This window comes from Maniola jurtina, chromosome 8, assembly GCF_905333055.1.
Source record: "Maniola jurtina chromosome 8, ilManJurt1.1, whole genome shotgun sequence".
NCBI lineage: Eukaryota > Metazoa > Arthropoda > Insecta > Lepidoptera > Nymphalidae > Maniola > Maniola jurtina.
This window is the reverse complement of record NC_060036.1, coordinates 12,845,093-12,858,055: the sequence shown is the minus strand read 5'-3', so window position 1 is coordinate 12,858,055 and position 12,963 is coordinate 12,845,093. Positions and strand designations below refer to the sequence as shown.

The following is a 12,963-nucleotide window of genomic DNA, read 5'->3' as shown; positions in this document are numbered from 1 at the left end:
GGTGAAGGCCACGATAGAAAAATTAACGCCGATTTTACGAAAAGCGTGGTATGACTATGCTGCGAAGGAAAAGGAGAACGTTCCTGATTTGAAGAAACTCGCAACATTTTTAAATGAAGAGGCGGACAAGTGCGGAGCGTACGCGCAACCTGAAGACATCTCAGGGTATAATGAGAGGTATACGAAGAAGAGGATCGAGCATACCTACTCCACGAAAGAGCAGAATACCAAGAAGGAACAATGTCCTGTTTGCGAATTAGACCACCAGTTACCCGAGTGCAAACGCTTCCGTGACGTCAACACGAACAAACGCTGGGAAATTGTAAAGAAGCATCGTATGTGTTTCCAGTGTTTAAGAAGCCCGCATCGTCGGTCTACGTGCAGGGCCAAGAAGTGTGGGCACGACGGCTGCAGTATGGCGCATCACCGGCTTCTCCATCACAAGAAAAGAGAGGCTTCACCGTCGCCGTCATCGCCGGTCGTCGCTGAAGTCACGTCTACGGTGGAAATCGTGGAAAACGCCAGCAATAGAAGCCGACAAGCATACTTAAAGATTGCACCGGTCACGCTGACGGGACCCACCGGTGCCCGCGTCGATACCTACGCCCTTATGGACGACGGCAGCACTATCACGTTGATCGACGAAAACCTGGCGGAAATATTGGAGCTCGATGGGCCGCGGGATCCTATGTGGGTACAAGGCCTTAATGAAACAGTGAGGCACGAAAACAGCCGACGCGTCGACGTCAAGATACGAGGACGGTTCAATGAAGAAGAGTTTACGTTACGAAACGCCCGCACAGTACAACGCCTTATGTTTACGAAACAGAATATCGAACAAAGAGAACTAAGGGACTGCGTCCACCTACAGAAAATTGAAGATAAATTGATATACAAGAACGCGAGCCCGAAGATACTTATCGGTCAAGATAACTGGGAGTTATTGTTGGCATTGGAGATCCGTACCGGTCGTCGAGATCAACCAGTGGCTTCAAATACACGACTAGGATGGGTTTTACACGGATGTCGCACGTCATATCACGAGAATGTCGCCTTCTGTGGTCACATTATACTCAAGGAACAAGATAACAAAATGGAAAATATGAGGAAGGAGTTCTTCAACATGGAAGCTCTCGGTATCAGTCCCAGAAGACAGAAGAGTAATCCAGAAGAACGCGCGATGAAAATTCAAAAGGAAAATAGTAGAAGATTGCCCGATGGCCGCTTCGAAACTTCGTTGCTATGGAAACAAGATGACTTCGTTGTACCTAACAACTACGATGACGCCTTCAAGCGATTGAAGATTTTAGAAAAAAAGTCAGACCGCGATCCGGTTCTCAAGGAAAAATACGACGCAACGAAAAGAAAACGTACGAAACCGAATCCCATAGAAGATCCTAACTGGACAAGGGGCCGAAAAATCGAAAAGGACTCAAGTACGAGTGTGAAAAGAAGAGAAAAAAGAAAATTCGTGCATTTGGAATCAGATTACGTTCTAAAAGCGGAAAAACTATGGGTGCGAGAAGTGCAAGCACAATCATACGCGAGTGAAAGAGAACGCATCATACGGGGAAACGCCCCCGGCCCACGTGACAAGCTCGCAAGTCTGAGTGTTTACCTAGAAAATGATGGGCTAATTCGTCTACGGGGAAGAATCAAAGCGACTACGGAAATCACCATGGAAACGGTCAACCCTGCTCTGCTAGATGGAAAACATAAATATACAAAAATGTATATTCAATGTGTACACGAAAAAATGCATCACGGCGGCGTCGAGTTGACTGTGAACGAGTTACGACAACGATACTGGATCACGCGAATACGACCTACGGTGAAAAGTGTTATAAGGAGCTGTCAGATATGCAAATTAAGAAAAACGAAGCCGATGACACCGTCGACGGGGGACCTACCACCAGCGCGACTCACAGCATCTGGCGGACGAGTTTTGGAGACGTTGGGTGAAGGAGTACCTTCCCCAGCTACAACAGCGGCGGGAGCCCTACCATACCGGCTCTCACCCCAAAGTCGGCGATCTAGTCATCATCTGCGATCCAAACCTACCCAGGAACGTATGGCCACGAGGACGAGTATCTCGAGTATATCCAGGGCCGGACGACGAAGTACGCGTCGTGGACGTGACGACGAGCAACGGGCACGTGCTGAAAAGACCAAGCAAGAGGATCGTCGTGCTACCAGTATTAGAGCCGCATGCTGCGACCGGCGGGAGATTTTTGTGTTGTTTCGGATTGACTATGCTGCGTAGGCCCTACTGGCCGCTACAGCGTCACCGGGGGGGGTGGCAAGCGCGAAGCTCCGCCTGGGATGAGCCCTAGGGCTCGAAGAAAATAGATGTAGAGGTCGGAGGCAACGTCCTCCTAAGGGCGCCTCCTGTGAGGCTCGGACCACGGCTTAGGCTGACGTTGGGATGGGTGGATTGGTCGGACTAGCTAGTCCACACGTCCCCGAGGCCGTGGCGTGAGTCCACGTCCGGGTGACGTAAGAAATCGGGGACCTCGTCTTCGCCGGCGAAGACGCTGTAAATTGTTTGAATCGTGTAGCCCTACAAGAAAGGGAGCATTGTCCGTCATAATTTGGTCGTCGGGATCGTTAAGGACGTGCTTTGGGCGTCTTTTGTCGGGAGGGTCGTTACGGTCGGGGGTATAAGTTGATGCCCCAACTACCAGGGGGTTGGGGTGTTTGGTGGCTTTCTCAAAATAATTTTTGGAAAGTTGTTTGAAGTAATAGGCTATGGTCGGGAGCTGGAGGTCTCTATGGAGGTCTACATTACGCACGTACCACGGGGAGCCTGTGGCCATGCGCATGAATTTGTTTTGTAGGACTTGGAGGGGTTTGAGGGAGGAGGGTGGCAAATGTGCAAATGCGATGCAGGCATATGACATTATTGGCCGGATGCACGTCTTATATAGCGTGACTTTATGTCGGAGTGACATTTTGCTCTTAGCGCAAATCATGGGATAAAGACGACTCATAACATACGATGCCCTTTTACGGACTCTACGTATGTGCGCCTTGAAGCTCATCTTATTATCGAAGGTTACACCCAAATACTTGGTATTAGTTTGCCAGGGAATGGGGCGGTCGTAAAGGGTTAATTCGGTCCGTCGGAGTGTGTCAAGTGATTTTCTTTTTGCCTTTTGAAAGAGCACTGCTGCGCTTTTCTCCGGGTTAACCTCTATTCTCCAGAGGCGGAACCAGTGGCCTAGGCTACTGACCGCCTTTTGGAGTCGAGCTTTAACAATTTGGAGTTTTACATGAGAGCTGAATAGAGCGGTATCGTCCGCGAACTGAGCTATGTGGACATCGGGGGATCTGGGAATGTCGCTGGTGTACAGCGCGTACAAGAGGGGTGAGAGCGCGGAGCCCTGAGGGACACCTGCTCGGATAGGCCTTGGGGAGGAAAGAGTCCCGTCCAGTCGGTAGCGGAAAGTTCGATTGGTGAGAAATTCTCGTAGTAAGTGTACGAGTCTTTCGGGCACGCCTAGATGGTATAGCTTATATATTAAGCCGGCGTGCCACACCTTGTCGAAAGCTTTGGCTACGTCAAAGAAGAGGGCTCCCGTAGGGACACCATTCACACTGAATCGATTGAAGTTGTGAAGGATGTGCTCCGTGAGGCGGTGCACTTGGTGGACGCACGAGTGTCTGGATCGGAATCCGAATTGCTCGTCGTTTAGGAGGTTTTTCTCCTCTACCACGGACTTAAGTCGGCTGAGTATGACTTTCTCATACACTTTGCCAAGGGTGTTGAGTAAGCTGATGGGTCGGTAACTTGTAGGGAGGTTCCTAGGTTTGCCTGGCTTGGGGATACCTATGACGGTAGCTTCTTTCCACCTATCGGGGAAGGAGCAACCCGCCATGAGGGTGTTAAAAATGACAACCAGGAGGTTGATTAGTATATCGGGGAGTAGCTTAAGGGTTTTGTTATTAATAGAATCGGGACCTGGAGCTTTTTTGGCGTGTAATTCCTTGATAATTTGACGAACTTCGTCGCTAGTCGTCGGGGGGATGGGGTCGCCTTCTGGGGCGGAAGAGAAGATAGTTTCTAGTTTGCTTTCAACTAGTTCTATTTGGGCTTTGTCTATAGAGATGGTGCTCGGGGAGCATTGGGATTCTAGGCTGTCGGCCAAGCATTCGGCCTTATCGACATCTTCAAAAGCGGGAGGTTGGTTGGGACGTAAAAGTGGAGGAGTGGCCGAGACAGGGTCGGCTTTGAGAGCTCTCGCCAGGCTGTAGTAGGCTACATGCGAAGGCGTTAGTTCACTCAGCCTCCTGTCCCATTGTTCGTCACGGAGTTCGGCAAGGCGAGCCTTAACCTCCCTCTGGGCTTTCCAGAGTTCTCTCCGATTGTCGGCGTTTGGACATGCGTCATGGGCTCTACGTCTAGAAGGTCTCATCAGAAACGGAGGAATTCTTCACCACCGTACAATCCAAGGCCCAGAAGCGAAAGCTAAAGGCCTCAAAATCCCATGCAAACCCACCCAAAAAGGTAGGCATCGCAGCCACAGACGCTGAGTCCCATCCCTCCACCTCTCAGGCGACCCCCGAGGAAGAGTCGGAAGACTCTCCCATGGAGGACCCGCCAAGGGAGAAAGTCCCTCCTCTCTTCATTAGAGAGAAGCTCAGCTGGCAGCGCATACTGCCTTTAATAGACCAGCAGGGCATCTCCTTCACGAGTGCCCGCTCGACCGCCATAGGCATTAAAGTCCAATGCCCAACGTCAGGCGACCATCGCCTGCTGACAAAGACTCTCCGACAGGAGAATGTAGGTTTTCATACCTACGCTCTTCCCGACGAACGCGTGCTGCGCGTAGTCATCCGCGGCCTTCCCAAAGAGCTCAACACTGAGCTCATTAAGGCAGACCTCCTTTCCCAGGAGCTGCCAGTCCTAGAGGTTCACAGGATGTACCATCCCAGAACCAAAGTCCCCTACGAGATGGTGCTCGTTACCCTAGAACTTACCCCCGCGGGTAAGAGAATCAACAACATTACTTCGGTATGTCGCCTCACCGGCCTAAGAATTGAACCCCCCCATAACCGCGGCAGATTGGGCCAATGCCACCGCTGCCAATTATACGGCCATTCCGCAAGAAATTGCTTCGCCCACCCTAGGTGCGTAAAGTGCCTAGGGGACCACGGCACCTCCGACTGCCCTAGGACGCAACCGACCGAGGAGCCCCCAAGCTGTGTTCTTTGTAAGGCCCAAGGACATACCGCGAACTATCGTGGATGCCCTAAAGCTCCCAAAGAACCCAAGCGAAGGGTCAAACCGGCCGGCCGCAAACCCGCCGCAGCCCCCCAACCGACCCAAAAATTCGTCCCCGCACCGGCTCCGGCCACAAACGCGTGGGACAAACCACTTCCCAGGGCTAATCCCCCTGCGCCCAAACCCACCCAGGCTCCTCCAGCCAAGCCCGCCCAGCCAGCCCCGGTCAAGGCTCCCGCGCCCTCGCCTAAGCCCAAAACCCTAACGGAACAAACCCTCCAGACGTCCGCAGTAATAAACGCTGCGGATAATCTCAGTTTAATTCAAACTGTCCTCGCCACTATTGACATAGTGGAGATGGAAGTTTTTGCTCGGACCTTCAAGAAAGATCCCGTCTCAGCACTCACCCAGCATCTGGGTCTACTCCTCTCCATAAAAAACCTCAACTCAACCGTTAATGGGTAGTACGACCACAGGTAGATTAAAACCCCACTCCCTATCTGTCGCGTTTTACAACGCAAACGGCCTTATCGACCAAATGGACGAAGTCCGCGACTTTGTATGTGCACACCAAACAGACATCCTCCTAGTTCAAGAGACCTTCTTGAAACCTAGCAGAAATAACCCTAAAATTGCCAATTTTAACTTAATTAGAAATGACAGGGCCACTGCTAAGGGTGGCACTGCCATATACTACAGAAGGGCCCTTCATTGCACTCCTCTCGATCCTCCACAACTAACCAATATGGAAGCTTCTATATGTCAGGTGAGTATGACCGGCCATCCGTCGATCATACTAGCATCAATCTATCTCTCTCCTTTGAAAGACCTTCTAGAAAGCGACATCCGCGCACTCCTCTCATTAGGAGACTCCGTCATCTTGGCTGGAGACTTTAATGCCAAACATCAAAGTTGGAATTGCCGCTCCCCGAATACACGAGGACGACAACTCGAAAGACTGACTCATAGGCCCGATCTTAACTTCATAGTTATAGCCCCTGACACACCGACTCGTTACCCAATGACCGACATTGCAACAGACAGACCGGACATACTCGATATAGCCCTTCTGAAGAACATCGCCCTTCAGGTGAGTCCCTTAGAGGTACTATCCGAGCTATGTTCAGACCACCGTCCCGTCCTAATGCGGCTAGGACCCCCGCCCACCGCGGCCCCCCCGACAAAAACAGTCATTGATTTCAAGAAGCTCGCCGAGCAACTTAATTCTATAGACTCAGTGCACATATCCCAAATTCCTGACACCATAGATAACTTAGATGAAGCGCATGCAGCCTCACTGCACCTTACCAACCACATCCGCGATGCTCTCAGCGCCTGCTCCCGACAGATGCCGAACGGTTTCACCCGTCGACAGCTGCCGGACGACGCTAGAGAGCTTATCACAATCAAAAACCGGCGGGAGAAATGTGCACGACGAACCGCGCTCCGATGCAAGACCGGTGAAATAGCTACAGGAGCGAGCAGAAAGGCGCTCTCGACCAATCAGGAGCGAGCATTCTAAGATTGAAAATTATGTGCACGACGGAGCCGCGTTCCGCTGCAAGACTGGCGAAGTAACTACATGAGCGAGCAGAAAAGCGCTCTCGACCAATCAGGAGCGAGCATTCTAGGGTGAAAATTAGTTTTAACTTATGTTTTTATCTTATAAGAATTTGGCAAATTAATAAAGAATACATTGATTTAAAGTATAAGTATAGGTAGATAACTAAGAAAACTATGTAAAACCAATAATAAATAGAATCTAGGTCTAGTATTTGCGGAAATATAACTCGATATAGTTATTAAGGAAAAATGTAAATAACTTAGAAAGTATTGAATAATTGTAAATGTTTTTTGTTTATACGAATAAAGATTAGCGCGATCCCTAATCTGGGAAAAAACAGTACACCTAGGTTTTAGGCAAAAGGCTAAAACCTAGGACTTAAGGTTGTATAATTTCTTTAATCCATTACCCATAGATTAAATAGAAAACAGGAAAATAATATGTTGTAAACGATTCATTTGATCAAGATCTAGCCTTTTAAAACCAAAGACTTCAAATATAAGAAGTAAAGACCTAGGAAATCTAGATTCAAACACTAGAATTAATTTATGAAATTATTTAGTAAAGTAACATATGTAGAACATTTATTATAGGTAGTCTAGATAAATCTAGACGTCTAGCATACCAAATTGTACTTGTAACATGCATACTTTCGCTGCAACCGCGTCTCGCGAAATGAATGCGGGGACCTGGCGCGGGTGATATTTATAGCCTCGGTGGTGCGGGGCAGGGTCATATAAATATGCAAAATCCGAAATTCCGCCGTTATTCGGAAAAAAGACGTCGCAGAGTAAGCATGCATGATTCTAGGTATTGTAAATAAACTAGACTAAGTATTAGTTAAGGAATCAACATAATATGTAAATAGAAAATGGGAAAAATAAAGGCTTAACCACAGAGGGGGTGAGGCAGCGAATATTCTAGATAATTGGGCAAAAATATATATAAACGCGGGGGTGTCTCGACTGAACATTCCACTGATCACCGAACAAGAGTCAGCGACAAGAAAATCGGAAAACTGGGAAAATCGCTGCCTCACTACGCCTGGCTGGAGACTGCAGAACGACATAGCGCATTTTTATTGCACCTCGGGGTTGGGGGCGAGGTTCGATACCCTAGGAAAGCTACCCCCCACAGAATGGTAGGGCAAAGTAATGGAGTTCCCTTGTACGGGTTTCCCTAAAGTCTAAAGTGTTGAGTTTTGGGCAAATCCAACCCCCTGACGCGGGGCATAAAACATGTAGACCAGGAGGCGGGGGTTAAAAAGTTAAAAAACATTAAAAGTTTTCTGTTTTCCGCAATGCGAGTGAAATATCAAATAACATTTGAATGCATAAATGTTACTTTGTTTGGCTTATTTTGACTTTTAAGCATGTTTCAAAGAACAGATGAAATTTTTAGTGACCATTTTTAATATTAAACTGATTTGTAAAAAAAAAAAATATAATTTATTATTTTAATTTAAATAGATAACCCTGTAAAGCGAGTTTGAGCTGATTTTATAGAAAAGGTATATTCTGTTTTTTTTTTTCAAAATTTTATGTAAGCCTATAACTGCTACATTTCAGCCTTACAGCTCTTAGGTAGATATAGTTTATTTTTAAAATGACTGTAACACACAAACAGACGTGGACAGAAGCACCGACGCAACAGACTGGATGAAACTATAAGGGTTGCTCTTATTATCACGGAACCCTAAAAACGTTGAAGAAGGTAACCGACTCTTCGCTTACTTGCCGAAACTTTACAACTTAACCACTTCAGGTGGAAGAGGTAAAAAGTTCCCAAGCGATGCCAAGCCTTCGTAAGTCCGTAAACACTTGTAAGATGTCCATTAAACGATAGATCCTGTATCAGTCAATTCCGTCAGTCATGAGTGATAAATAATTGATATAGCAGAGACTTACCATTAGGTAATTATCATTTGTAATCCAATCATCGCAATGCAGGCAAAGTTAATCAAATCAATCGATATGTAATCAAGGGAAATATGTAAGAAAACATCGTGAGGAAACCTAAATGCCTGAGAGTTCTCCATAATATTTTCAAAGGTGTGTGAAATCAGCCGATCCACACTTGACCAGCGTGGTAAACTATGGCCTAAAATATTTATTCTCAAAAGAGACCCTTGCTCAGTAGTAGACCAACGATGAATTGAAACCATGATAATCTCAATCGATAAATTACTTAACAACGTTGTTATATTTCTCAATTTTTTTTTGGTTTTTGTTGTCGAATAACAACGTTGCTAAGTAATTACTGACCCATAGATAACTGATGGATAGAGTAATAATTTGGCTGAAAGGATAGCGGGTATAATTGCCCCGCTTTGCGGTCATGAACCAAAATAGTTTTAAATCAAAGATAATATTGTAACATTTCTGTATATAATATTTTATTCAATATCGATGGGGGGAAAAGTTATTGAACATTGAAAAGAGTATGGATCAAAAGGTTTTTCTTTCATGGTACAAAAAACATTTGATTTTTTCGTGATTCCCTTGACCCACAACAACGCGACCACAGAACCCGACCTATGTCAGTGTAGGTCAGAGCCATACTCGATTGTGCCCGCAGCCGCGGGTATGGTTTCCATACTAAAGTGCCCATTTACCTTTATAAATAATTATTATCAATATTTATCTGTAATCTGTCGTTGAGTTAATTTTGCAATGTTGTTATTTGATTTGAACCTTGCAATAAACTCATTTTTTTTACAAACAACAACGATGCTAAGTACCTAACTTATCCTTAGATTACAGATGAATTGTATTAAATTGACCATTAGATGGTCTGGATCATGATGAGTATCCGTCAGTCACAGCAACACACACACATGATTGAAGCAAAACTGACAGCTAAACATTGTGTAATGAACCCTTAAATCCGTTAACTACTTTTAGCACGATACACAATCTGTCACAGTTTGCACCATTTACTTTTAGGGATCCGTACCCGTGCCAACAAGGCCCTAAATATTACCAATTCTCCGCTGTCCATCCGTCCGTCAGTCAGCGGCTATATCTAGTGAACCGCAACGGATAGTTGAAATTTTCATAGAATATGTATTTCTATTGCCATTATTACAGCATATAATAAAAAATTCAAACTGGCCGCTACGAAAATTTGAAACAATTAAAAAGTGTTATTCTATTACGCTACGGAATCCTTCGTGTGTGAGTCCGACTAGAACTTGATTGATTTTTATACCTGCCTAGAACTAATGGCGAAAAGTATGAACTCTTTTACTTGTAACGCTGAAAGGGATATTACTTATGGAAATGTTATGCGCATTTATGTATTACCTGGCTGGATTTCTGGAAATCCTTACTGAGTGTCTACAGTCACGGTTCCTACGTTATAAAACTAACAAATTCTACAAAATCTCAAATTTCTAGACCCGGACCTTGAGCTTTAATGTCTATAATGATATAATGTCAGTCAGTCAGTTTCTTATGTTATAAGTACCTTTATATTAGATATCGTTTTAAGGTAAATATTTATTTTGTTGCTGCGTTGAACTCAAAAATTATTTCTGCTGAACCAATTTTTACTAGCACTTTCCCCGTCTTTATCCGCGTCTTTTAATTTATAGCTTATCTAATTTATAGCACTCAGAGATAATGTAGAGCTACAATACAATACATTATCAGTGAAAGAATTTTTAGAATCGAAACATGAGTTCCAAAGATTATCCCTAAGTACATCCAAACGTGCAAACTTTACCTACCTCTTTGTGTGTCAATAAATGTGTTAAATATATACAATACATAAATATGGGTTCCTTTTATATATGTATAATATATAGGTTGACTAGAAGATGCCCGCGGCTTCGCCCGCGTGGATTTCGGTTTTTTGAAATCCCGTAGGAACTCTTTGATTTTCCTATGTGCTAATCCAGGATATTATCTATCTCCATTCCAAATTTCAGCCAAATCCATTCAGTAGTTATTGCGTGAAAGAGTAACAAACATACACACACACACATATACAAACTTTCGCCTTTATAATATTAGGTTGATTAGTATCCGGACATTTAACAATTTAAAACTAATAGTCATATATAAGTAAATAAAGAAATTCAAGGTTATTAATTATGTTTCAAGGGTGTTTTACAATTGCTGTTCAAAGTTCAAAATTAATAAATCATTTTATTTTAATGCTTATGCGAGAGACCCTAAAAGTAATTATTAAAAGTACATACATTTTTCAATATCTTATATGTTGACTGTGGTATATTATCTCTGTGATATATTATTATCTTTAGTGCCATCTGAAATATAACATTTTTTCTAGGTCTACATTAAATAGAAAAGATGCAAAATCTTAAGAATTATCTGAAATGAAATCACTTCATTATTTTATCATCCCTAAAGCAGGAAATTACCTTCCACCTAGTTTATATCAACTCCGAGTACATATTTTATTTATGAAAAAAACCGGTCAAAGACGAGTTGGACTCACACATGAAGGGTTCCGTGCCATCGTACAATATATACCTACCTAACACTTATGTGTAAGCCTGCAAGTGAATGACGGACGGCGCCGTCTACATTTAAGCAGACAGCTTAGTAGCCATCTAGATTTAGTAAACTACTTAATTATTTTTTATGAACACTTTTTAATGTATTTTTTGTGATGCAACCATAAATTCACGGTTTTCGGATTTTTTCCTTTACTTGTGCTATAAGACCTACCTAGCTGCCAAACATGAATGTAGGTCAACGGAAAGTACCTACCCGATTTGATTCCCTTTTCTTGATAGACACGACATAGACAGATATCAAAGTGATCCTATAAGGGTTCCTTTTTTCTTTTTGAGGTAGTTACGGAACCCTAAAAATAATTCCATTAGTGTCACAAATCCTACCTTCTATTTAAAGTGTTGAAAGGTATTTTATGTATGCTAATTTTATGTGCATACTTCCCTGTTCCACAGTTTTTTCTCTCTCGCATTGCTTTTATCTTTAATTTATTGCTTGCACACGGTGCTACAAAATTAATGATACTAGCGAGTAGCGAGGTATTTTATTCTAAATACACGACAAATATGGACATACTTTTCAACATACATTTCTACTTACTGGTGGTAATTTTCAACTGGCTGGTGACAAAAAATACATTGCCCCAATGTACTCGGCCAACATGCACAAAGCCACCAGGCGTACGTGAGCGCAGATTTTCATACAAATGCCAGTGAATCTCGGCCATCGATCTTGGCACAATTTGCATGCACTGTTCACACATTGACCGCCGATCACACATTGATTGAGTCGCCGAAGTCATGGGCCATTGTGTTCTGAAACCATTATATTTTTAGTACCTCGTCACTGGGCATATGCGAGGTATATGCGTGATACCTTGTTCTAAAATCTATCATAGAAAACTCGCAAAAGTTTTTTTTCAAATTCTGATATTTTTTTACCCTTACCTCATTTGATCCCATGGGATGCTTTGATCTTCACAAGAAACATGATTGAGACATACAAAGGAAACGCTAAAAAAAGAGTAAAAAGTAACATTGAATTAACACACATGACCACAATATCTGTCATAGTAATGCACAACCATATAATTAAGAACGAAGTCTAATTAGGAAGTTTAAGTAGGAATCAAAAAAGCTTACTTTTGCTACAAGTTTGACATTATATTTCAAATATGAAAGTGCTTTCTACTTAGTAGAAGCGCACAGTGTTTTACACAACAAGTGTAAATTAAAAATTTATAACACCCCCGACAAGTGAAGGTTACAGTAACTAGAAAAAAGCTGATAACTTTCAAACGGCTGAACCGATTTTCTTAGATTACAGCTAAGAACACTCTCGATCAAGCCACCTTTCAAACAAAAAACACTAAATTAAAATCGGTTCATTAGTTTAGGAGCTACAATGCCACAGACAGATACACACGTCAAACTTATAACACCCCTCTTTTTGGGTCGGGGGTTAAAAATAGTATGTAATAAGCCTATAAGAGACAATCTTTCTTAAAAATGTGGTTTCAAGATTCAAAATTCCGCTTAAAATTCGTAGCAACTCGGCGAGCGAAATAGGCTCCAAAAATATCACTGGCCCGGATACTCGTATATCAAATTATAGAGATGCTTGCAAAATACTTGTGGCAAATCTCACTCTATCTCGAGATTAAATTCACGACAAGAGCGCAGGAATCTATG

General features: G+C 43.6%; 1 protein-coding gene across 1 annotated transcript; it reads left to right on the top strand.

Moving 5' to 3' along the window:
- Positions 1–541: 541 nt before the first annotated feature.
- LOC123867328 lies at positions 542–6,952 on the top strand. Its single transcript, XM_045909319.1, has 2 exons — positions 542–2,227; positions 6,648–6,952. The coding sequence occupies exons 1-2, from the start codon at positions 611–613 to the stop codon at positions 6,744–6,746; spliced, it is 1,716 nt and encodes a 571-aa protein (XP_045765275.1). The 5' UTR covers positions 542–610; the 3' UTR covers positions 6,747–6,952.
- The last annotated feature ends 6,011 nt before the right edge of the window (positions 6,953–12,963 follow it).